At 39.4% G+C, this 27,397-nt stretch overlaps 1 protein-coding gene across 1 annotated transcript in view; it reads right to left on the bottom strand.

The window, feature by feature from the left end:
- Positions 1 to 278: 278 nt before the first annotated feature.
- tdrd9 (tudor domain containing 9) overlaps positions 279 to 27,397 on the bottom strand; it is a 99,344-nt gene continuing 72,225 nt past the window's right edge. The window contains exons 26-35 of the mRNA XM_057859260.1: positions 26,172 to 26,261; positions 25,838 to 26,095; positions 25,568 to 25,735; positions 17,654 to 17,724; positions 17,477 to 17,586; positions 15,751 to 15,847; positions 15,516 to 15,654; positions 13,281 to 13,399; positions 13,131 to 13,203; positions 279 to 600 (exon numbers count right to left, since the gene is read on the bottom strand). Of these exons, the coding sequence (XP_057715243.1) occupies positions 502 to 600; positions 13,131 to 13,203; positions 13,281 to 13,399; positions 15,516 to 15,654; positions 15,751 to 15,847; positions 17,477 to 17,586; positions 17,654 to 17,724; positions 25,568 to 25,735; positions 25,838 to 26,095; positions 26,172 to 26,261 (1,224 nt within the window). The 3' untranslated portion in view covers positions 279 to 501. The remainder of the gene's footprint in view (positions 601 to 13,130; positions 13,204 to 13,280; positions 13,400 to 15,515; positions 15,655 to 15,750; positions 15,848 to 17,476; positions 17,587 to 17,653; positions 17,725 to 25,567; positions 25,736 to 25,837; positions 26,096 to 26,171; positions 26,262 to 27,397) is intronic.

The following is a 27,397-nucleotide window of genomic DNA, read 5'->3' as shown; positions in this document are numbered from 1 at the left end:
ATGTTTTGATGTATTTTTATGCTTTAGAAAAGAGTTATGTCTAAATTTGGGGGGCTTATAACGACTGAGGGTATTTACATGGAAAACACATCTTCCGCAACTTATGGAACTTTCAGTTTACGAGACTTCCAGAACCAATTATTTTCTTAATTAGAGGTGCCACTGTATTCTAAATAATGAGCTCAGAAGATCTACAACTCATTCAAGAATCAGCACTCATTTTGTGTTAGTAAACGTGTTTTGTTTACGTGCGTGTGCGTGTCAGGTCACGAGGTTTAACAACCAGCGGTGAGTGCCATCTGTTGGAAGAAACAATTTTTTATTGGCACATGCCCACCAAACTGCTTGCAAAACAACCAACATGGGACAACAACAACAAAACATTCTTCTGTGCCATTGAAAAGAACAGGAAAATGAATTAAACCTCACTTGGGACTCTTCAAACAGAAACTACAGTCCAAGTGGAAGATGAATGAACAAAGAAAATATATTGCTACGTGCTCAGTTGTTAAGGAGAATGAGGGGGTGTAGCTCAAAGAGAACTCCTCTCAGTTTTCCACTTCCGACTTCTGTCATGTCCATCCGGAGTGACTGCTCAGCCTGTAGAAACGGAGCACAAAGAGCAAGAATGTAGCTTGAAAACATGTTTTTGGCAGCGATTTTAATTTTCGTCTTCATCTTTTGGATAAAAATGTAGTCTTTTCCATCTTAGTCAATGATTAATCAAAATGTTTTAGTTGATAAAAAATCAAAACTTGTCATGAGGAGTTGAACTTCACAAACATTGTTTTTAGTTTATTGTCTATTATAATCAAAACCAGGTTGATACCAGCACCAAATTAGGAGCAGGTCTGTCTAAACTGCTACCATTATTAAAAACAAGATGTAAACTGCCAACTTATGTCCAAACCACCGAATGCGCACAGCACGTCTTCTTCTTCTTTCTGCATAAAATCACCATCAAATGTGATCTGATCTTTGTCAAAATCACAAAAATGAAAATACAGTGTCTGCTTTAACTAAAACCACCCAAACATTTATAGGTTTTCATATTTTATTGAGGATAGCATGTAAACAATGACAGAAGGGGGAAAAATAAGTGAACCCTCTGCCTAAGGAGACCTAAAGAGCAATTGAAACCAATTTTTACCAAACATTTTATGTTAGGTGTGTGCCCAATCACTGATGAGTGTTTAAAGCTGCCCTGCCCACTAAAAAAACACACCTGGTAAGAAATGTCTTGATGAGAAGCATTGTCTGTTGTGCATCATGGCTCGGTCAAAAGAGCTGTCTGAAGACCTGCTATCAAGGATTGTTGATTTGTATAAAGCTGGGAAAGGATACAAAACCATATCTAAAAGTCTGGGTTTTCATCAATCTACAGTCCGAGAAGTTGTCTATAAATGGAGAGTTTGGCACTGTTGCTTCTATCACAAGGAGTGGCCGTCCACTAAAGATGACGCCAAGAGTTCAGTGCAGAATACTCAGAGAGGTAAAAAAAGAACCCTAGAGTGGCTGCTAAAGACTTCCAGAAATCACTGGCACAGTCCAATATCTCTGTGAACACATCAAATATATGTAAAAATGTGGCCAAGAATGGTGTTCATGGGAGGACTCCATGGAGGAAGCCACTGCCGTCTTAAAAAAAAAAACATTAATGCTCGTTTAATGTTCACATAAAGCCACTTGGATACTCCACAGACGTTTTAGCATAATATTTTGTGGACGGATGAAAAAAAAAAAAAAAAAAAAAAAAAAGTTACATTGTTTGGGAGTAACACACAACGTCATGTGTGGAGGTAAAATGCTCCCACCACCATTAAGCATGGTGGTGGGAGCATTATGATTTGGGACCGTTTTGCTACGGTCAGGGCCTGGACAACTTGCAATCATTAATAGAAGAATGCATTCAAAAGTTCATCAGGAAAATCTGAGACCGTCTGTCAGACTGTTTAAGCTAATATGGATACTGCAACAAGACAATGATCCAAAACACAGAAGTAAATCCACTTCAGAATGGTTTCAGAAGAACAAAATACATGTTCTGGAGTGGCCAAGTCAAAGACCAGACTTGAACCCCATTGACATGCTGTGGCATGACCTAAAGAAAGCGATTCATGCCTGAAATCCCAGGAATCTGACTGAACTACAGCAGTTTTGTAGAGAAGAATGGGTCAAGATTAGTCCTGATCGATGTGCCAGACTGATCTGCAGCTACAGGAAGCGTCGAGTTAAAGTTATTGCTGCCAAGGGTGGGGTGGGGGGCACAAAATATGATATGTGATGGTTCACTTACTTATTTTCCCCCCTTGTGTCATTGTTTGCATGCTATCCGTTAAAATATGAAAACCTATAAATGTTTGGGTGGCTTTAGTTAAAGCAGACACTGTTTTTTGATCTGTGTGATTTTGACAAAGATCAGATTTTTGATGGTGATTTTATGCAGAAATGTGAGAAATTTCAAAAGGTTCAGATATTTTTTCATACCACTGTAGTATGAAATACCAGATATGCATAGCAATTACAGATCAACCATTTAGATTAATTTTACCTAATAAATAACAAAATTAATTGAAAAATTACACTGTACTTACCATCAATGCCAAGGTGGTGAACAAGACACGGTTACGCGACTAAAACAAACAAACAAACAAACAAACAAAAACGCGACTGAAGACAAAAACAGCATCGTAAACTCGAAATAACTTAAGTCAGGTATGTTGTAACCCGGGGACTATCTGTATTGTCACACCCCTATTGTGAACATATGACAGAAATTTTATCATTTTCATCTCGTAAGTAGTGCTGCAACAATTAATCGATTAACTAGAGTAATTCAATTAGAAAAAAAGCTTTGAATCAAATTTTTGTCCTTTGAGGATTCGTTTAATTAGTGATGTTATAACGGTTTATTTGAAAGTGTTGCATTTAGTTTTATTGATTTATGTGGATACACTGCCCTCTAGTGGTAACTAGCGGTGCAACGGTTTGCGGTTCAAAGCCGAACCGTACGGTTCGCCCTGTACGGTTCAATACGCCTTTATGAACCGCGCCTTTTCGGTTTTGTAATGAATGTATTCCGAACGCTTGTGGAATGAATTGATCGAGCTCTGTGTGCCTGTGTGTGACGTGAAGCACCGCTGTGGAGAAATTTCCGCCCCGCAAGTAAATGTCGGATAGCTGTCAAGCACCTGTGTAATAGAAGCCGAGTAACGCCCTCTCTCGCTTACGAGCGAAGTGAAAGTGAAACAAGAAAGAAAACAAATAGCTATGGCGAGCGGAGGAGTGGCGAGACCGAATTTTGAGGAAGCACCGGCTTCTTTCAAATCTGCGGTGTGGCAACATTTTGGTTTCCCCGTGGACTAGGGAGAGAAAATATTGAAGAAAGAAAACTGCAAGTATTGCTCAGCGCTTGTTCCCCATGCTAATGGCAACACTTTTATAACATGACTCCGGCACCTCAGTCGGCATCACCCACAGATATCACTTTCTCAGGGTAGGACAACCCCGATGACACCAGTGAAAACACACGGCGGGCTTCGTTAATTTATGTGCAACGCTTGATCCGCGTTACATTGTTCCCTTGCGGACATATTTCTCCAACAATGTAATCCCCGACATTTATGAAATGGCACGCAAAGCCATCGAAGATGATTTCGCTAAAGCACATAGTTTCGCCCTGACCACTGATAGTTGGACGTCCCGTGCTACAGAGTGCTACTACCTAACTGTGACGGTCCACTAGAATTCATACGTTTCAAATTGTACGGTCTCGTCGTAATTTGTACAAGTGAGCACTCATTTTTAAATGTGTACGCCGTACGTTACGTTCAAAATCTGCACGTTTTTCGTGCATTAAGGTTTTTTTTTTCATCCGTTCGGATTTGGTCACCGTTTCTGCAACGAGACAATGCGTTGGTTAGGGTTGCCACCTTTCAGAAATAGAAATAAGGGACGCCCCCCTCGCGCCCAAAGCCTTACGGGCGAAAAAAGGGGCATCCCCAAAACTCCTAAAATGCATACTAATGTATGTATTTTTAGATGAAAAACTGTATTGTGCACTTTGTGGGCATGGCAGTTTCCTAGCAGCAGATTGTTTTTTTTTCTGCAGGTCAGTGAAAACGAAGTTGTGAATATCGTAATTAACATTTGTGTTGTCGGCACTGAATCCGGTCACGTAATCCATTGACGAGTCAAATTTCTTAAGGGAATGTTCAAGGAGAGCTACAATTACAGCAGCTGAGTCGTCACCATTCTCTATGAAGTCCAGCATTTAATTGAGCACATCACCCACTGCCTTTGGACCCAGGACTTGTTTCTACAGTGCCTCTTGCTTGTTCTCCTCAAAGTCATTTTCTTCACCATTTTGGAATCACATAAAAATCTTCTGATTGAGCCTGTGTCCACAGTCAGCACTATTGTAGCTCTGGCTGGCTACGTTTTACTGTGTGGTATACCTGTGTCACCACAGCTGCAGTAATTTAGAGGGTAGGAGTGGGATGATGTCAAATTCACTATTAATCAATCAATAGATAGCATGTATTTGCAGTAGGACTATTTATTCAGTGTTTATTTGCTGCTAATCTATTAGGAATAATTCCAAATGAGGAGCATTAGTTAGCGTAACAAAATAAGATTCCATATTGATTGATAATAAATGCATGTTTCAAAAAAAAAAAAAAAAAAAAAAAATCAACATTCCTAAAAAATAATCAACCATAGCAGCAACTGAAATAGCCTAGCTAAGCTCCTATCAATGCAAGATGTATGAAGGTAAATACAAATATAGCCTATACATTATTCAAATACAAGAGCATAATAACATACCAAATCAAGCTCAGGGGATGTTTCAGGTACAAAGAATTGTGACGAAGGCTCTTCTGGGATCTTATATTCCATTTGTGGAGGTCCCCTGCAGCATGCTGTTTTACACCTCTGTGAGACACTGCAAAAGCTTTCCTGCCTGCCTTGCAGTTCACGTTATAATCATTAGAGGTGTGCAAAATTTCCGATTCTTAGATTATTCGCGATTCGGCCGTGGAAGATTCGAGAACGATTCACAAACATCCAAATTCCAATTATTGAAATATGCCAAGTAAAGCAGAAGTACGACACACTCAGCGCGCCGCGCGGTCTTCGGTACACAATTAGGGACGGAGCGAGAGTAGCTAAACATCATGCTTCTCATTACCCGGCCCCTCGGGTAACGCCAATGCTCAACTCACGGCTCTAGCTCAACTCATGCCACGAGAAAAAACCAACAACATACCTGACTGCTGCCGAAAAGCTGCTACAAGCCACATTATGTTACGGTAGATATCATTTATATAGGACTAGATGCATTATAGCTTCGGTATCGTTACCAGCACATCTACAAAAAACTAGATGCGGGCGTTAGTAACGGCCGCCATCTTAAAGCAGTACACTTCCCTGCAAGGCTGTTGTTGCGAACCTTCCAAGCGAACCTAATTAACTTTTTATCTAAAATACTCCTAAATCGGTAAAATATTGACTTGAATCTATCTTTAAAATAGTTTTAAAACTTTCACATGTTGAAAGTAGACAAAAGAGAAATTATGGAATAACAGGAGCAATTTTAACAACTTTAACGGTTGATTCACAACATTAAATTAATTGAAAGTAGTTTAAAGCTGCTGATATAGAATGGGGACTGGAGTTTTTTTATTTACTGTTATTTTTGAATATTTGTTTACTGCTATATGTTAACTTGATACTGAAATAGTAGTTTGGTTTAGCCTGAGAGGATTTTTGAACAATTTTGGAACTAATGTACAAAACAAATTTTTTAAAAAGGAGTGGGGTGCATCAATAATCGTTTTATAATCGAATCGGAGCCTCTGAATCGTAATCGTAATCGAATCGTTAGGTGCCCAAAGATTCCCAGCTCTAATAATCATCATCAGTGACTCTATCAAGCCACTCCAGTCTATTTTTTGGAGACGTTTCCCCTTTTGAGGATGACGTGGGGTGTCCTGAACTTCTGATGTTGAAGAGACATGTTAGTTTTGAAAACGCGCGGGGCGGTGCACTGAGCAGAGCGAGCGAGGTAACTAGGCAACGAACCCGGAAGTGGAGCGTAGTGCAGGGCAGACAGCAGCGGGCAGGCAGATAACTTATCTTGCTGTCTTTAATCTCTCCTGCCATTTTTGTTCATTATTGTTGGCTCAGTGGGCACTCATGAGCGCAGGTGTGTGTTTGTGTGTGACAGACGAGCATAGGCTGGGGCCACTCCCCGCCGCTGGAGCCGCGGGTCGCGCGGGGTCGCCCCAAGGGACAATTGTGAAATACGGAATAAATTGCGTTCCGTATTGGTTCAATACAGAACTCAACTTTTAATTCCCAATTACGGAACGATTCTGTATTTCAAGGGACGGGTGGCAAGCCTAGCATTGGTTGAATGACGCGAGAAAAGTCAGAGACTCGGAGAGGGAAGAGTGTTTGTTGAGACGCTGTAGCAAACGCGATACTAGGCTAGGTGGCTCCAATATTACCTGACTTAGCCGACAACATACAATCTACGCCTAGATATCTCATGCATATAGAACTACATGCAAAATGACAGACTCATTAGCGTTAGTAAACAGCCGCCATTTTAGAGCAGTAAATTCTCAGAAAGGCTCTGTTGTAGTAAACCTTACGAGCGAACCTAAGCAACTTTTTATCTAAAATACTCCTAAATCGGCAAAATCTTGACTTGAGTATCTTTAAAGGATGAAACAGCTTTAAAATTTTCACATGTCAAAAGTAGACAGAAGGGAACTAATGCAAAAACGGGAGCAATTTTATCAACTTTAACGGTTGATTCACAACATTAAATGACCTCCAAACATAGCAAAGGTTACTATTTTTTGGGGTTTTTTTTTTTTTTTTTAATGAAAACAAAACATGAAAGGTATCACCAGTTACTTTGCCAAGTAACTTTTTACTACTGTGTGTGTATTTCAGTAGTCAGTCACTACACTAGCCAAAGAGCTAAGAGGCATTTTAACAGTCGAAAACATTTACATTTTAAGTGTTTATTTCATTTTTTAAAAAGCAAAATAGAGGCAGTAAAAAAAAAAAAAAGAAAAAAAGAAAAACGCAAACCGAACCGAAACCGTGATCCCAAAACCGAAGTTCAAACCAAACCGTGGGCTAACTGAACCGTTGCACCCCTAGTGGTAACAGTGAATATGCCATAACTTATCTAACATGGCTGAATCCAGCTGCTCCTTGTCAAGACGAACATAAGGTATGTTTTTGCTTGAGCAAATATCAGGTATGAAAATGGGTCAGGGGTTAAAAAGGTGAGAAGGGTGTGGAGGAAATATGTGCCGGTACACTGTACAACCCAACAAAATATTGAGCTCTGTCGAACCGCACTGTGTTTCAGCAGGGCCGTGCAGAGACCAGTGGAGGGGCGGGTGCTCGTAGATCAAAAGGAGTACCTGAACAAGTACTTACTACACCTTAAAACAACATAACTTCAATTTTAACCAGCTTTAGATAATAATTGGCTGCAACTGTGACATACTTTAATTGGGAGGGGGCAACAGTGAATAGAAATCAACACTGTCATCAACACTTTCTGGCTGTGACTCAGTGAGTCTGCCTCTTCGTTCAACCTCTGCATCAAAACTTCCTTCCTCAACTTGTTCATCTGAGAACAAACTACATCAGATGCTCACTGAGCCACCAACAGCACAGTTTTCTCAAAACTATTATTTCATTATTATCCATACTAGAGCTGAAACGAATACTCGAGCAACTCGAGTAACTCGAGTTTAAAAACTGATCCGAGTAATTTTATTCACCTCGAGTAATCGTTTATTTTGACAGCTCTAAGCATCACGTTTTGCTCGGACTACTTTTAATGCGGGACAACGCGCTGATGTCACGTGCGTAGAGGAAGAAGCAAAAAAAACAAAAAACAAAAAAAAAACAAAAACAAAAAAAAAACTTACAACAGCCGACAGCCGCTACAAACGAAGCCGACGTTGCTAAATACTAGCCCGCACGATGCTACGTTGATAGCAGGTAGCGTCTGATAAGTCTCATAGAGATCTCATGTATGTTGAACTAGATGCTAAATGACAGACTAAGCCGCGTCTGGGCAGCGTTAGTAAACAGCCGCCATCTTAAAGCAGTAGAGCGCTAAGCGCTAATAAAGAGCGCTAAGCGCTAATAAATAAGATTAACGTTAGTCACTAGCTCACGCAACGTTAGCCCTGCGGAGGGCTAGGTTTCTATTAATTATGACCACTGTCGATGCGTGGCTAACGTGTCTTACATACAGGCTTTAACATAACATAGCGTTGTGGAGTGATGAGGGTGTAAAATAAAAACTCAATAATGCTAACTATCAATTTTAGCTCAGTAGTCATTGCTGGATAAAAAACCAAGTAGCACTGGTCCCTAATGTGCCCCAATACAGCCTGTATCATACATTTATTTTGAACACTGCCAACACTCAAAATCCTATCAGGACTTACAGTTTACTAAATGGCTTGACACAAATAGAAATTCAATTGAAACACGTGGGGAAAAATCCAAACTTTTAAGTGATGTGTGTTATCAAGCGTAATGGCATTTTTAGGTATACACACACACACACACATATATATATATATATTAGTTTTTTTTTTTAATTAGATCTAAAGGTTTTTTGAGTGAAAGCAGTGAATTAGTCTTTTTTTTTTTATTCTAGTTGCATCTGAGATGCAATTGTTGGCTGTTTTCAACAATATACATTGAAAATAAAGACATTGATTGACTGAAAATGGTTCAAGATTAGATGAAATGTCTTGTTTTCTCATGTACCGTAAATTCCGGACCATTGAGCGCCCCGGATTACAAGCCTCACCCAGTACATTTTTAAAGGAAAAAGCATTTTGTACATACATAAGCCTCTCCTGCCTATAAGCCGCGTGTGCCCACATATTAAACTGAAATATTTATAAAGAAATACACAGTTTTCCAAGTTTAAATACCATATTTTAACAAATCGGGTTATGATACAGCGCGTGACTTACAGGTAAGGGAGGTGCGGAAGAGCAAGAGACGCGCTGTCGTTGTTGTTGCGGGTGTGTCTGTGTGTGTGCTTCGGCTGCTAGAGGCAGCAGTCGTGTGTTGTTCGACGAGTTTCCAAAATAAAGAATTGCAACCTAACTTAACGGGTTACTATTTGTCATCGTTACAATACCTTAACTTTTCTTTCCAAACAGCGCCAGCAACACGGCACTTAGCTGACTCCTCAAGCTCACTCCTTAGCGTGTCGTCCTCTTCATCACGCAGCAGACCGGCTTTTCGAAACCCGTTGGTGATGGTGGATTTTTTTTTCACGCTGCTCCACGCTGTCAGACTTTTGCAAAAGTTGCTCTTCGCATACGACCACTTTTGTAAACGATCTGACGCCGCTGGCCATCCAAGCCTTCAATTCAACTCGGCACATCATATCCATTTCTTCTGGCATGATGCGGATATGCTAATTCTTGCCTGGCACGGCCAGACTGTTCTCCGTGTGTTTTTCAAACATGTTGAATAAACTCCGCTCTCCTCGTATGTTTACTTCCGCGCGCAAGTCCCTCGTCCCGCCCGTCGCTGATTGGTCCACTCCGCTGTCTGTTTCCTGTGGCTTGCTCCGCTCTGAAAATTTTATCCGCTAAATGGTGGCCATACTCAATAGCTGGAACAGCGGTGAGTCTGGAGTACCAGGCTATGCTAATTCTACTAATGCACAAAGATGAGGGTCTGCTACTTTTATTCGTGCACAAAGCACAAACTTAAAATACGGGTAAGAGTGCCAACTAGCGTCTTCCTCGACACACATATTCCACGTGTCTTATGCTTGCATTTTATGCTCGAGCGCTCCTGGCGGTCGTTAGAAAAATTGATAAATTGGCCGCATCATTGCATACGCCGCAGGATTCAAAATGAGGGAAAAAAGTAGCGGCTTGTAATCCGGAATTTACGGTATATTTATAATTGCTCTTCACCTAAAAATATATTTGTTTTATCCGATTACTCGATTAATCGATAGAATTTTCAGTCGATTACTCGATTACTAAAATATTCGATAGCTGCAGCCCTAATCCATACTTAACAACTCTAGCACCTAATCATTAATAAAGCAATGGCATAAAATCTTATAGAAAAATAACATTGTAATTGTTTATAATTGTATTTTATACACGATAGAGATGCACGATAATATCGGTCACCGATAAATATCGGCCGATAATGGCAATTATGACGTCACACAGATAATCCAGATAAAACGAAATTCAACCGATAATGCAATCCGATAATTATATACTTGATTTAGCCTCCAAATGTGCGCAATCAACAGTTTTGTCCAATTCTGCTAGTTTTAAGGAGGTGTTTTTGCAGTGTAGTAATGTGATATATGTTAGGAATGGCTTACTTTTAAAGGCATTTTTGTGCAACTTGGGTGTTTACTCTCTAAGTAATTGTTGCCAAAAGCTTACCATTACACAACGTCATTGCCATTGTTTAGTTGTTGGAATTTACTACTTGTTCACATTTGATGTGGAAAAAAATAGCACTAAATTACATTTTTGCACAGTAACATTTGATCTTTGTATACTTAAAAATTTTACACACATATTTGAATAGAATTATCGGAGTGACATTATCGATTATCGGGTGGAAGGGGCAGGAAATTATCAGTTATCGATATCGGTTGAAAAATGTATTGTCGTGCATCACTAATACTCGACTATCCTCGCAAACTTATTCTTACCAAGTGTGCTATTCACCCAGCTGATGAGGTATGCACTGCCTTTAGCAGCTTCATCCAACTCCTTTTTTATCCCTCTATCTCCTTTCCTTACAAGGTATATCTACAGTATATGATGAAATATAAATCTGAAAAAAAAAAAAAAAAAAAAAATCAGACTCCCCGGTGGCTTTTATTTTTAAAGCTTTCTTAATTTCTTTCCCTCTCAATAACTATGGAGGTGGATTTGTGTCTTTATTATTCAATAAAAAAAAATAAAAAGTTGCTTCAATCAAAAACAAAGTTGCTTCAATCAAAATATATATTTTTAATCCCCCAAAAAATCACTTCAATAAAAAAAAATGTTTTTGATTGCAAAAATAAATTTGAGACAAAAAAACATTGAAAACTATTTTTCTTGATTGAAACAACTTTTTCCATTGAAGTAATGTTGTTTTGCGTTTGGGCCACATTTTGGCTAGGACATTTGTGTCTTTATTATTATTCAATCAAAAAATAAGTTGCTTCAAACGAAAAAAAAAAAAAAAAAACACAAATAAAAAAAAAAAAAAATCCATCATAGAAAAAGTTTGCACATGTGTGAATCATCGTTTAACAAAACGGCAGCCTCGGAGGGTTTCAGTAGACTCACTATGAGGCATTTAATAAAGCCAAGCATTTTCTTACTACTTTATTCTTGTCTAAAAATAATTCGGTGGGGCAGTAACATGTTTAAAACTTATCATAATTCTTACATTTTGAAGTGCTTAAAAACCATTTATAAATGATACTTTGGAGGAAAACAAGTGAAAAAAAACATGTCTTATATATGTATCTTTTTTCCCATTGAACACGCACACAAAAATTGAGGGGTAGGGGTGCTACTTCGCGGTTTTCACTTATTGCGGCGGGTTCTGGTCCCCATTAACCGCGGGAAACAAGGGATCACTGTATTTCTGAAAAGCTTTAAGAAGCAAGAATCATTCCCACCACTCATTGGTCAGGTGTTGTGCCGACACCGGCCGTCAGCTCAAGTCCCAGGCGAAAATAACGCGTCTCAGGCGGACGACGGGAGCGATGCGAGGCGCCCCCCTCCATCCGAGAGCATGCCGCTTAATTAGACTCAACAATGCGTTTCTTCGTTTATATTACCGCTAAATACACAAGCTTGACGGCAATTTAACGGGAGCTATTTTTTCACGGGAGATTTGGCTAGCTCTGGCAGTGTTCAACGCAAGCTGCAACGAATGGCAGTAACTTTATTATATCGCAAAATATGAAAACGATTGAAACCATTACTCACCAAATTCAATCTGCTGGCAAATACAGGCAAGTGTGTATGCTGCGCTCTGATCTGCCCCGGTGTGGATAAGGCCTGCTTTTTGTTTGAGCAGCTTTGCTATGCAACCAAAGGCTCTCCAAGCAGTCCATGTATACGTAAAGAATGCACGGGATTGGAATAATGGAACGCAGTTTGGGCCGATGATTGGTTCTCGTCAGCGAAGCATCTAGAAGGATTTGCTGATTGTCCAAGTGTCAATTTTTTAAAGGACCGATTTCTGAATTGCTCAGTTTGCGTACTAAGTTAATCACACGATGACAATAATAATAATAATTAATTAATTAAAATGTCCCGACCCCCCCACAAAAAGAATTTCTCATCGGATCTACGCAATTCACGTCTGTCACCCTTTTTTACTTCAAAACGGCGAATTTCACCAAAAGGTGAGAGATTTTCATGCCTGTAATATGTTTGTTTATGCATTCGTAAGTATATTTAGCAGTTTTTTGTGGGAATATGCATTTGAACAATTTGTTAAGAGCATTGTGACAAACTTTAGCATGATATAGCATTTATGCTAGCAGACGTTTGCTCAGCAAGTTAGCCAATTGTTGCCAATTTTGTTGTACTTATATTCTCATTTATTTTGTTATATCGTTTGAGGCTTAGCTCAGGCATCATAACTGAGTTTTAAAGGCATTTATTGCTGTTTTGAAATAAAAGTTTAATTCTGCATCGATTGAAGAAAGACTCAGGAATTTTATTTTATATTTGCATTTAATGCTCTTTTGAAAGTAATCTTAGCGAGCCAAAAATAAATATTATTGCATGCATAAACACTCCATTTACATATCCTAAAATTTATACTGCATTGCATTAAATGTTTGGGTTCCGATTATTTGAATATTCGAACCGATCGATAGATGAATCGATTACCTAAATAATCGATAGCTGGAGCCCTACTGCTGTTAAAATTTTTTCATTCAGGACACATTTTTAGGCCGTCATCATTATGAAAAAATGTTTGCTTTCGTCATTGTGACGAAATCAGCAATGCTTGACAGCATGGCCAATAATTGGCTTTTTAAGATTTAACGAATAATAAAGCACCTGATTCCATCTCCCCGCATCAGCGCAGTGCAGCGGAGTGATCATTTCCCTCGGAGGAGACTTGGTGAACAATCTATTAAAAACAGGTCATGAATATTTATTGTCATTACACCAAACTTGGGTTAGAAGTGTGTAAAAGCATGCCGGGACCTTATGAGACGTTCACGACAGTCCTCTTGGAGTTTGTGAATCTTCTCAGGCCCAAAGTGCAGGCTGCCGTTTGGCCCTTCGCATGCCAAGCAGTTAATAGCCACTCGCAGGGCGTTTATCTAAGGACAACCATGTGGTCAAATAAATGCAACGGTTACAACACCTGGAAAAGTCTTTGTATTACCAACAAATTTAGGGCGTATTCACACCTGCTCTGCTTGGTTTGGACTAAACCTAAAAATTGGTTGTGCGCACTACAAACCAGCGAACTCTGGTGCAGACCAAATCGGTCCGAGACCTAGCCGGAGAGGTGGTCTCTGTTTGCTTCCGAGCACAGATGAAAAAACAGTGTCTGCTTTTTCTAAAACTTCCCAAACATTTATAGGTTTTCATATTTTAATGAGGATAGTATGCAAACAATGACAGACGGGGGAAAAAATAAGTGAACCATGACATTTAATATTTTGTGCCCGCCTTTTGACAGCAATAACTTCAACCAGACGCTTCCTGTAGCTGCAGATCCCTCTGGCACATCGATCAGGACTATTCTTGGACCATTTCTTTCTCTACAAAACTGCTGTAGTTCAGTCAAATTCCTGGGATGTCTGGCATGAATCTCTGTCTTTAGATCATGCGACATCATCTCAATGGGGTTCAAGTCTGGACTTTGACTTGGACACTCCAGAACGTGTATTTTGTTTTTCTGAAACCATTCTGAAGTTGATTTACTTCCATGTTATGGATCATTGTCTTGTTGCAGCATCCATCCTATTTATAGCTTCAACTGTCTGACAGATGGCCTCAGGTTTTCCAGCAAAACATTCTGATCAACTTTTGAATTCATTCTTCCATTAATGATTGCAAGTTGTCCAGGCCCGGAGGTAGGAAAAAAGCCCTAAATCATGATGCTCCCTCCAACATGCTTCACGGTGGGGATGAAGTGTTGATGTTGGTGAGCAATTCCATTTTTCCTCCACACATGACATTGTATGTTATTCCCAAACGATTCAACTTTGGTTTCATCAGTCCACAAAATATTTTGCCAAAACTTCCGTGGAGTGTCTAAGTGCCTTTTTGCCAACATTAAACGAGCAACAATGTTTTTTTTTTTTTGACAGCAGTGGCTTCCTCTGTGGAGTCCTCCCACGAACACCATACTTGGAAATAGTTTTACATTTAGTTGATGTGTGCACAGAGATATTGGACTGTGCTAGTGATTTCTATAAGTCTTTAACAGACACTCTAGGGTTCTGTTTTACCTCTCTGAGTATTCTGCGCTGAACTTGACTGATGAACAACCAGACTTTTAGAGATGGTTTTGTATCCTCTCCCAGCTTTACACAAATCAACAATCCTTGATAGCAGGTCTGCAGACAGCTCTTGACCGAGCCGTGATGCACATAAGACAATGCTTCTCATCAAGACATTTCTTAGCCAGTGTGTGTTTTATTGTGGGCAGGGCAGCTTTAAACCACTCATCAGTGATTGGGCACACACCTAATATAAAATCTTTGGTAAAAATTGGTTTCAATTGCTGTTTTACTCTCCTTAGACAGAGGGTTCACTTACTCATTTTCCCCCTTCTGTCATTGTTTGCATGCTATCCTCATTAAAATATGAAAGTCTTAAAATGTTTGGGTGGTTTTAGTTAAAGCACTGTTTTTTCATCTGTGTGATTTTGACAAAGATCAGAACACATTTGATGGTGATTTTATGCAGAAATATGAGAAATTCCAAAAGGTTCAGATACTTTTTCATACCAATGTATTTGACACCGATGGATTCGTTTTCAATTCATAGTAGAAAATTGTTTTTTCTCCACTAGAGGGCACGCTTGCTCTCTGGACGGGTAATGTTACATTTTCTAGTTTGAATCTAGTGATTTTTGTTCATTTCTTTTGGCCTAATATGGTCATGTAATAGGTTATAGTACAGTGTAATAACAGTTCATATAACTGATGTGGTGAGAAAATAAATACCTTTGTTTAACAAATATTATACTGTAAGAAGTTACTCACAAAGCTACTCATTACTTGAGTATTCTTTTCACCGGATACTTTATTACTTGTACTTGAGTACATTTTTGGATGACTTTTACTTCAGTAATATTATTTTGAAGTAATGCTACTCTTACTTGACTGAAAAGTTTTGCTACTCTACCCACCTCTGCACGAAGGCAGCTTTACTCACATCTTTACAATTCAAATAATAATATTGAATAAAAAGGTTCATTGCCTCGGTGAAGTCTTCAACATCAAACTTGACGTCAAAGGCCATTTCAATGTCGTGTTCAGGCAGGATTGCATTTTGTGTTTCACTGTCCCAGCCCAAACCACATAGTGCTCCGGTATAGCAAGACTTTTCCTCATTAGTGCTTAAAAAAAAAAAAAAAAAAAGTAAAAAAAGCAGAAATTAGTATATTATATCTGGCTTTGTGATGGTGCAGAGGCTTTGTTCATGTGAAACAAACCGCAACTCCATGATTGGGGCGAAGAGCATGGTAACAATGGCAGGCAGTCCAGGGATGTCTGGCATGAGCGAAGTGTCTTTCGGAAGAATGTTGGTACCTGAGACACATTTGTAATACCTTTCTTAAACACAAGGAGGATCACAAAGCAGCCAAATACATACCATTTCACCCAGTGGTTCTTAACCTTGCTAAAAGGTACCAAACCCCACAAGATTCACATGTGCATTCACCAAACACTTTAGAATTAGATAATAAAGCAATTTGTTTTCAAATTTGAGACAGATATATCATAGCTAGCAAGCTAATATCAAAGCTATATCTCCCTCTCTCCCCGCAGGGGGGTGTAATCCAAACCCTGATAGGGTTGTTCTGCCTGACAGGCATCTTGTCGCTCATACAAACAGAATCACATGCTTTTATTTTGACATCAGCGCCGTGTAACCAATTTGTAATCAGCTACTGCATTCTGCTCAGTTTGACCGCAGTCACATTCGGTCGCTCGCCAACCGTAGTCTAAATGACGCCGTTAAAGGCACCCAATGAGTAGACGAGGAAGTGTCCCAAAACTAACATGAAGTGAAAGGAAATCAACAGGAAGTAACTTGGAAAAGCCAACAAATCAACAGGAAGTGGGCAATGAACCCTGGAGATGTACCAAAAATCCAATATGAACAAGTATAGATGTCCAATTCACTTTAACTGGAAGTATTGGCTGTCGAAGCTCATGGACGGCGGTAGCGCCACCAACAATTTGGGTAAAAGAAAACTTGTCTGGCCCAAATGAGATCAAATTGCCATGAATGTTGCTGACAAACCAAAGAGTTTGACACCCTGACCAAAGCAAGTTCTGTTGTATTTCCTTATACCCAGTGCGAGTCAACCTTCCACTAAATAGTTTCTCCTCCTATCAGATAGAGGACTAGCAGTTGGAATAAAGCCTGTAAAATAAAGGCAAACCTCTTCTAAAAGACTACTTTAAAGCAACACTAGGTAACTTTTCAACCTTTATAAAATATTTTCAGAACATTTCTGATATGTCGACAGATAACTAGTTCAATAAAACCTTTTATATCTTGAGGGGATCTGTACCTCTTTCACTGGCACCAACTACAAATGCGCTGATTGCTTTACGCCATACCTGACTTCCCCCTTTCCCTATTTTTATAAAGTCGATGCGAACGCTTTCGTGCGATTTCTGCAACGGTGGCAGAGCAACAAAAGAGACAAAAAAGTTTTGTCCAAGGAGACAAAAAAAGAAAAAGGGAAGCTACTAGAATTAAAGGACACTCAAGAATAAACATTGGTCCGGGAATATGGTACAAAATCAAAAGTTTCTTATGATCAACATCGTCATATGCTATTATTTTGCCACAACTGGATTCATTATCTCATTACAATTCCTCCTTCACACAGCTGCTGGAAACAGAAATGTAGTTTAATCCATCTGCAGGTGACTGGGAGATCATGATTTCACGAAACTGTGCGTTGGTCCTCATGGGAAACACAGTCTTCCTTAAGGCAAAACTGAAAAGTTAACTAGTGTTGCTTTAACTGAATTTAGTCAGCGCACGAAAATAAGGCCCTGCGTGTCTTAACCATTTACCGAACCCCTTAAACTTACTAAAGCCCTAGGTTAAGAACTACTGATCTAGCCAGTAAGTATTCGCTCAGGCGCCATGGCTGCAATTCCGTTACAGTATTTCAAGTCATTGCCATTTCCTCGCACCTGCAGAATTGATAAAGACGCTCCCAGCAACCAGCATTCTTTGGTGCTTGTAGTCAGGGTTTACATTCAGAGCCATGGTGTTGATGCTGTGTCGATCTATGGACACAGTCCTTGGAGAAGGAGACAGCTCATGAACAAAGGCCATGAGTGACCTCTCCACTTCAACGAGAGACTTACCTACTGTACATGTTGTGGTACAAGCAGTGGAATTGGGTTTTGTGTGGACTGCTTGGTCCTTGCAGACGAACCTGGGGTGTGAAACATAGTTTAGCAACACACTCTTTTCTTCTAGGGATTAAAGCTTTCATCACAGTTCTGCCATCCGGTTCTAGAATGCCGATTGGGTGCGCCTAAAATAGTACCTAGGTGTAAACAGCACCATCTTCTGGAAAGATGAGTTCATTGTATAAAATACTGGACTGTCTCAGGAAATTAGAATACACAATATTCTAATTTTCTGAGACAGTCCTGTATATTGTTCTATGTAAAGGACGTCAGCCAAGGTCGGCCCCCCACATTTTTACCACGCCAAATCTGGTCCCCTTTGCAAAAAGTTTGGACACCCCTGCTTTAAATGGTGGATTAATGTACAGGACTGTCTCAGAAAATTAGAATATTGTGTATTCTAATTTTCTGAGACAGTCCAGTATATTTAAAGGAGCGTTCTAGAGCGTTTTACTTGGTTAAATTGTATTGAATGTATCATTCGCTGTGTAAAAACTCATAATACAAAAAAAAAATAAAATAAAATAAAATAATTTTTTTTTTAAACTGAATTGACCGCATAGCTATAGCCTTAGCAATGAGAAAGGCGCTTCGCTGCCGGCCGCTACGCGATGAAGTAATTTACAGATGGCTTCACCAGCACTCCAATACGAAAGTATAGCACTATGCTATCCTTGCCATACAGTGTATCACAAAAGTGAGTACACCCCTCGCATTTCTGCAGATATTTAAGTATATCTTTTGATGGGACAACACTGACAAAATGACACTTTGACACAATGAAAAGTTGTTTGTGTGCAGCTTATATAATAGAGCATTGTCATTTTGCATCTAGTTCAACATACAGTACATGTGTTCTCTATGAGACGCATCAGACGCTAGCTTTTAGCAACGTCGGCGTCGTTTGTAGCGGCTGTTTGCAGTAGTTTTTTTTTTTTTTTTTAATTGCTCCTTCCTCTACGCACGTGACATCAGCACATTGTCCCGCATTAAAAGTAGTCCGAGCAAAACGTGATGCTTAGAGCTGTCAAAATCAAACGATTACTCGAGGTGAATAAAATTACTTGGATCATTTTTTTAACTCAAGTTACTCGAGCATTCGTTTCAGCTCTAGTGTATATACAGGCATGAAAATTGGTCGGGGGTTAAAAAGGTGAGAAGGGTGTGGAGGAAATATGTTCCGGTAGGGCTGCCCCAAACGACTAATTTTCTCCCGATTAGTGAGCCGACTATTAGTCGACAAATATATATATATATATATATATATATATATATATATATAAAAGGGTGTCAACAATAATCGATGCGGCGATGCATCCCGATGCGGGGCAGGGACGATTCGATTCGATGCGGGCAACACGTTGAATCAATTCAGCGCATTTTAAAATATATAAGTACGTTCAAAAATCTTCCCTGCGTAATTCCGGTGATGCAATGGATTTGGTTTCCCCATTTTTATTGTTATTCTCATGTTTACCTGTAGAGAGAGCTACTTTACATTCAAAGCAAGCCCGTAGAGGTTAGATCAGGCCTAAAAAATTCCAGCCCAACCCTACACGGCCCGCTGGTATTGAAGCCCGACCGGCCAGATCAATTAACTATAGCAGGGGTGGGCAAACCGGTCCTCGAGGGCCGCAGTGGGTCCTGGTCTTTGTTCCAACTGATTCAGCACACACAGTATAACCAATGAGGTTTCAGTGGAAACAAGGAGCACCTGACTGCAATCAACTGATTGCACTTGTAAGAAACCAGATTGGTAAAAGGCTGTCCTCATGATGGGTATGAACAAAAACCCGCACCCACTGCGGCCCTTTGTGGAATTAATTGCCCACCCCTGAACTATAGATTTGCATGCCCGAGCCGAGTGATGCGAAAAAAAAAGACGCAGCAGCAGCAATTTATTTTCATTTCTTCAAGTTTTCTTACTGTTTAAATAGTCTACAGTACATATTTTTATAAGAGTTATAAAAGCATTTACACAACGAAATAACGCTGGGAAAGTTTAATATATAAAAAACACGGTTTTGCAGACACACAGAGGAGAAGATTCGAAAGGATCACATTTGCCTTTGTGTGCATAAATAAAAGTGTCTTTCCTAACAAATTCTCAGTTGGCAGACAAAAAACGCAAGTTTACTCAATATTTAAATACTCTACATATTTTTAAGAGATTTATAAAAGCATTTTCACAACAAAATAACGCTGGGAAAGTTTAATATTTAAAAAAAAACACGGTTTTACAGATACACAGAGGAGAAGATTCGAAAGGATCACATTTGCCTTTGTGTGCATAAATAAAAGTGTCTTTCGTAACAAATTCTCAGTTGGCAGAAAAAAAAACGCAAGTTTACTCAATATTTAAATAGTCTACATATTTTTATGAGATTTATAAAAGCATTTACACAACGAAATAACGCTAGGAAAGTTTAATTAGAAAAAAAACAACAACAACACGGTTTTACAGACACACAGAGGAGAAGATTCAAAAGGATCACATTTGCCTTTGTGTGCATAAATAAAAGTGTCTTTCGTAACGAATTCTCAGTTGGCAGGAAAAAAACGCAAGTTTACTCAATATTTAAATAGTCTACATATTTTTATGAGAATTATAAAAGCATTCACACAACGAAATAACGGGAGGAGAAGAAGAAAAAGAGGGCTGCGCCACAGCCCTCTGCGCATCTTTTTTTTTTTTTTTTTTTTTTTTTAAATAATTTATTAGTCCGGCGCGGCAGCCCGATCCAACCCACCGAAACGTGAATGCTTAACATTTCGGGTCGGGTCGGGTTTGGGCACAAGATCTAACCTCTATGCAGGGGGGACGAGGAACCCAAATCCGCTTCCTCACCGGAGTAACGTCACAGACAAGCGCAGTTGTAATCGAGAGAGCAGAGAGATAGGACATAACATAACAATGGCTGAAACTGAGAAAGAGGGAGCGAGAAATATTATAGATATAAGATAGGCTAGGCCTACATTTTACTTTTGTTCTACATTGCAATTTAGTTGATGTTTTGTTTGCAACTGAACTGATCCCTGGATTGATATTGCGATTAAGATGCTGTTGCACTCCAATATTTTCTTTGTCGTTTTCTTTAATATTTACTTGAATATTTTTATTGATGGGTCGTTGTGACTAAAATACAGTGACTGTTATTACTGATTTTGCACAGGATGTTGCACTGTGTGAAAGGCTGCTACTGTGTGTAAAAAAAAAAGAAGAGAAAGCCCTGGTCTCATTCAAAGCACTAATTAAATGCTGTGATCTGATTTTTTTTTTTAAATATATATGAAATTATACTATTTTCATTTGACTTCAACCAGGAGTGACACAAGAGCCAATAAAAAGTTGTTTAATGTCTGTCCGCTTGTGTTGGCTCATGATTCACGAAAAATATGCTTTGCTTTAGAATTTTAATGCATCCCAGGCTTTAATGCATCGCAATGCATTGCCGAATCGACCCGAATCGAATCGTGACCCTCTGAATCGAATCGAATCGTGGCCCTTCGAATCGTAATCGAATCGAATTGTGAGGGCAGTGTCGATGCACACTTCTAAAATATATATATATATATATATATATATATATATAAACTTTTTTTTTTTTTTTTACAAATTTAGCAGTGAAATTTTTGTTGACGCTTATTAATTCACAAAAAAAAAACATTTTGGAACACTTTAATTCTTTATTAAAGTACAAATAAACATTTAAATAACAATAATTAACTCATTTGCTCCCAGAAACGTATAAAGACATTCTATTTTTAAATGCTTAGCTGTCCCACAAACGTATTTATACGTCTTTTGCGTTTTTTTGTACAAGAAGCATCTAGAGCTTCCGATCTATCGCCGAAACAAAAAACAATCCTCAAAACCAATTTTAAAGCAATAAAACTGGCCAATGGAGGGCAGTAGCGCATTTGTTAAGACCCCACAACCCAATTCAAACAGTACAACTTTATTAGGGAAGTTAGCAGAGCCCCTCCGCAGCTTGCTGCTCAGGTCCACCGCGCGCTCGAGTGTCCTGCACGGAAACGCGCACGGCCAAACCAGTTCCCCCCAGGAACATAAGTTCCCCAGGCGAACGAGACAGTGGTCACCACAAAAAAAAGACCAAAAAAAATCCATCTTTACGAGACAGTCGGCAATGACGGAAAAGTTACACCGCTGTCGCAGCCACCAAACGTCATCTCTCAGTTAGGTAAGTGTGAATAAATTGTTACTTTGCTATCAAAAGCTCTATTTGGCTGGTTGTTCATGTTATTTTGTAAAAGGAAAACAATATTCAGATGTTTGGGATGTCACTGAAGCAAAAAAATAGCCGTGTTAAAGTCAATGTTTGAAATTTTTGCGTTTACAAAAAGCTCATTTTCTCCGTTTTTTCATCAGAAATTGGAAAATTGCTCAAACTAAGCTATTTTCTAATGCTGATTTCTAAAGAATGGAAAAAGATATGAACTTAATTTTTTTTCTGCTGAAAGAAGAGAGTCTATTCTTTCTTTTGGTGGGTTCCATGTTTATATGGCAATAAAACAGAATTTTTTGTGGGCCTTGCAAAATCAGTCAAAATCCAGAAAAATGGCCGGGAGCGAAGGGCCTTGCGCCGGTGAAAATGGCTGGGAGTGAATGAGTGAATCACACATGAACACTGAGGTCAACTGCTGATAGTAGGCCTGAACGATATTGGAAAAAACCTATCATTGCGATATTTGGGGAGTTTGCGATATTAAAACGAGAAAATTTTCACCAAATAACTTTAATAACTCTGTTCGGGATAGCCTCACTGTTGACGAAGAAAAAGTTTGGTCGCGCTGCCTAGCAGGAGAGAGAGTGAGACACTGTGGTGCTGTATGAGCATGAAGCAGAAAAACATGAATGTATGTTGTTTTTAAATTCTGGTGCTCTGAAAAATGGCGCCATCGGCCCTACTTTTTATAACACAGTTTAATCCAGGATCTGCACACTTGCTGCGTTCATAAAGTAAAACAAAAGTTTAAATGTTGAAAAAAACATTTTTAATGCACGTCCTGCGATGTGACTATTGCGCATGCGCACGTTGCAATGTTCAAACAATATATTGTGCAGGCTTAGCTGATAGCATTAAATAGTGCGAAAGAATGGAATGTAAACAGATTCAGAACAGACTTCGCCTTTCCAACATGATTCAAAACAATTCTTGTGAAAAAAACATGTCTAGCATTATTATATTAGTATACTACTATATAGTGATGCACGATAATGCATTTTTCAACCGATACCGATAACCGATAATTTCCTCCTCATTCCAACCGATAACCGATAATGTCAAGCCGATAATTCTATTAAAAGATTTATGTAAAATTTTAAAGTATACACAAAAGAAAATATTACTGTGCAAAAATATAATTTATTGCTCTTTTTTTCAACACAATGTATGAACAAGTCGTCAATTCAAACATCTAAATAATGACAGATTGTCTGACATTGTGTAATGGTAAACCTTTGGCAACAATTACTTACAGAGTAAATACCTAAGTTGCACAAAAATGCATTTAAAAGTAAGCCATTCCTAACATATGTAACATTAATCCACTGCAAAACACACCTCCTTAAAACTAGTCAGTTTTAAGTGTAAATCTATTGGCAATAAGTGAAATTATCTGCCAACGCTTCAAGTGTATTTCTCTCAGATTTCTTGGAAGAAAAATAGCTAGCTGAAAATAATCTTAACAGCCTTGTTTTAGGCAATACATTATTATACTTAATCCTACAAAAAAAAAAAAAAAAACTTGAAGAAGGAAAGATTTTGAATAATATTTGTGGCTACAGAATATTGATTTAAGAATTTGATTATCTACTGTGACTGTAATTGAGCAAAGAAATAAGTTAAATAATTTGAAAAGTGATTGCTAATGTTATATGCTTTGTTGCACACTGTGAAAATGATTACCTCAAAAGAGCGAGATGTCATGTACCCATTCTGCAGCGCTTTGTTTACATTTGCGGCTTTCACGACATTTGCGTTACAGCAGCTAAACTGCTACACGGCAGTACTATTTGGACGGAGTTTGCGCTCGCATCCGTGTGCGTGTTGTTTTGTGCCTGAGTTTTATTAAGCCGAAAATAAAGGCAGCGTTACAAAGTCATCTGACCGCTCGTCATTTCACATTCTGAATGCATTATTGACTGGCTGACTTCGTTTTCTCCATGTTTAAATTATCTTATAACCACTGTGCCGTCATGATAAGCTTGCTTACCGGACATCACTTTTTCATGAAGAATGGTGGTCGTATAAACTGCGTTATTTCTTTTATCCAGGGCTTTGGTTCTCGTGTCATTAAGGTAAAAAAAAAACTGTGTCTCGTCTCGGCGGCAGCTACATTCGTACCGGATAATCTGCCCGCCCGCCCCGGCCGGTTCGCCGCAGCGTATTCGGGTCCTGGCTCTGCTCGCACGCCGTGGGGGAACGCTCGAGAAACCGGGGTGTTCGCCGGAGGTCCAGAGGCCGGGGAACCGGGCTCGGCCCGCCCCGCCTATGGCGAGGCGGCGGCGGCCTGCCGGACTGGCCAAAGCGGCGGGCTCCGTCGGAATTTACCACCCGCCTTGGGCTGCATTCCCAAACAGCCCGACTCTGTATCGTCACAAGCCCTGTTGTTTAGCTTAGTGTTTACAATAGCTTTAGCATTCCTGCTAGCAGCAGCCTCGTATATGTTCCAAAATTCTTTGTGATGCAGTTTTAAATGGCTGCTGGGTTAGTGGTTTTGAATGAGGACGCGTTCTTTCTGCCTCGTGGAACTTGTACGGTACATGTTTCGCAGATGGCGAGAGCGTCGTTTTTTTAGTAACAGCCGCCATAATATTCAACTACTTCTTGTCTTGTAACTCCGCCTCCTCAACCCCTCCTCCCTCAGGGGCTTCAGAGAGGGGAAGGGTTGAGGAGGCGGCGTGCTGAATTCTTCGGTTGAGCACATTTGGAGGCAAAATCAAGTATATAATTATCGGATTGCATTATCGGTTGAAGTTTTTTATTATCTGGATTATCTGTGTGACGTCATAATTGCCATTATCGGCCGATAATTATCGGTGACCGATATTATCGTGTATCTTTACTACTATATATAATAATTATAATATTTATTGCCAATCATATTTTTTAAAAAGGGTGTCATTTTAAAGTTATTCTTAGTGTAATATCTGAATTCTGTAGTATTATAGTATTTACATATTATAGTATTAACTCTGAAGTATATGTGGGATTAACTCCAGAAATCGTTATTTAGATGACGTGCCGAAACGTGACGTGCTTTTATTTTGAAATGTTCACCGGAAGTACGTTCGCTACACTGCTAACAACTTTACACTTTGCAAAAAACACTTTTCGTCATTGCTTGTATTGTCACTCATACATTTTTTTCATTTGCAAATGCTGTTAACCAGCGATTTTTCATGTTTGAAGTGTCACCTTTAATCCGCAAGTTTGCGTTTTGGAAAAGACTGCCAATGTTTTATAGCAGGCTAAAGTAAGTTGTCTTTTTGACCAATAAACGTCTAGACACAACAACTGGAGTCTCATATGTCATCTACACGCACACACAAATGAATGCACGCATGCCGTGATAAAACGCAGCCGTGAAAATTACTGCCCTCATTTTTATTTACCTTGCGGTAAATGGACTCGTTGCATATCGCGACAGGCTTAGCAACTTCAATAAAACATGTCGTTAGTTAGTTACATGGACTTACCACCCCCCTTAAAGAGTTTCTTCTTGGATCTACACAATTCACGTAGGTCACCCTTTTTTACTTCAAAATGGCGAATTTCACCAAAAGTTGAATGATTTTCATGCCTGTCACTGCTGCAGGTAATTGTATTTAATGTATCTTACCTTTGTCCTGGAATAAGGAATGCGGTGCTCGGAGAAGTGAGAGAGGAGGTAGTCTATGAGCTCCATCTCCTCCTCCTTGCGATCCTTCCAGGAGCTGCTGGTGGAATTGGGAACATACATGCCCGTTTTGATGTCTTTGTAAAGCGAAATCAGCGCTTCGTGATTTTGCTGCAGATCAAAGATGGCTCATTAAAAATGAATAACACATTGGGAAACATCTTTTGAATGGATTATTGTAATTCAAGTCAAGAAATCTAAATTCGGAGTTACTTTGGAGTCAAAGCTCTCTTCGACGTGGACGGCGTAGCCTTCTTCCACAAAAATATCCACTACACTCTTGTTCGTCATCTCGCTGTGGATGAACAGCTCCACGCGCATGACTCGGTGGAGAATCGAATACAGCGACACCATGACAGAGTGACCTTTCACCAGCGCTGTGAATCGCTGACGGGCCCGGCTGCTCCACTGGTTGCCGGTGATGATGGACTCGGGCGACGGGCGCATGGACACGACTTGAAATTCCTGCGCCTGTGGATTAGGAGAACGGCATTTACAGTATTTTCTGTTGGTAATTGAGAATGCATTCAATGTTGAAAGTTGCAACCTGAAAAGGTTGAGACTGAAGGTCAGATGGCAGTTCCCTCAGGTCTTTGCATTGGACAACTTGTGTGTTGCCAAAGTCCAAGAAGAACACCTGCAGAATAAAAATGTGCTGTCTTTTGGTCTACTTTAATTTAAAGCATGGAAACAAATTAGTTGAGGACATTCTAGACGATTAGCATTATGCCATTATGGGATATTTGAATCACAACTCAACAACTGCTTGTAAAAGCCTGGCATGACCTCATACTAGCTCCCGTATGATGTGTTCAAATGCTTTCAAGGAAAAGACAGTGCTCACAAAAAGGACTGACAAGCTGGCAACAGAATATACATATACAGTGTATCACAACAGTGAGTACACCCCTCGCATTTCTGCAGATATTTAAGTATATCTCTTCATAGGACAACACTGACAAAATGACACTTTGAAAAGTCATCTGTGAGCAGCTTTTATAATAGAGTTAATTCATTTTCCCCTCAAAAAAACTCAAAACATAGCCATTAAGATCTAAATCCCTGGCAACAAAATTGAGTAAACCCCTTAATGAAAGTTGTCAATATTAACATGCAACATGTCAACTGTCAATGTTTTGTGTGGCCACCACTATTATCCAGAACTGTCTTTACTCTCTTAGGCATTGAGTTGACCAGTGCTTCACAGGTTGCCACTGGTATACTCTTCCACGACGACGTTGCGGAGCTGCCTGATATTTGAGACTTCGGGTCTCATGATATTTTGGATGGGACAAGCAATGACAAGCATTAATCAATTTGGTCATTTAGGGATGTAGTTTCTAAGCGCTATACTCACTTTTGTTGCCAGGGGTTTAGATATTAATGCAGGGGTGCACGTAATTTTTTCGCCCAGGTTCTCAGAGGAGGACCTGGAGATGTGACTTGGTCCTCATTGAGCTTGAGAGCCGACCCGCCTGATGCGATAAATTTATGACAAGCTTTACTTAGAGCCAATTATCTTTAATTAATTATATTAACAATTAATGCTTGATTAACATCAACTGGCACAACAAAATTGGCTTGAACAAAATTACTTTGAAGTGAAATGTAAAGAAATAAACATAAAAGCACCAATTCAAAATAAAGGGCGTTATGCAGCTCCCACATTAACTCCAAGCCTTTTTAAAAGTGGGATGTCCTCCTCATAAGACCTCATTAAACGTGCATGTTTAGCTTTGTAAAATGCGAGCAAAAACACGTTTGTCAGTGCAT

The sequence above is a fragment of the Corythoichthys intestinalis genome, chromosome 15 (genome assembly GCF_030265065.1).
Source record: "Corythoichthys intestinalis isolate RoL2023-P3 chromosome 15, ASM3026506v1, whole genome shotgun sequence".
Classification (NCBI taxonomy): domain Eukaryota; kingdom Metazoa; phylum Chordata; class Actinopteri; order Syngnathiformes; family Syngnathidae; genus Corythoichthys; species Corythoichthys intestinalis.
This window is presented reverse-complemented; position numbering and strand designations above follow the sequence as displayed.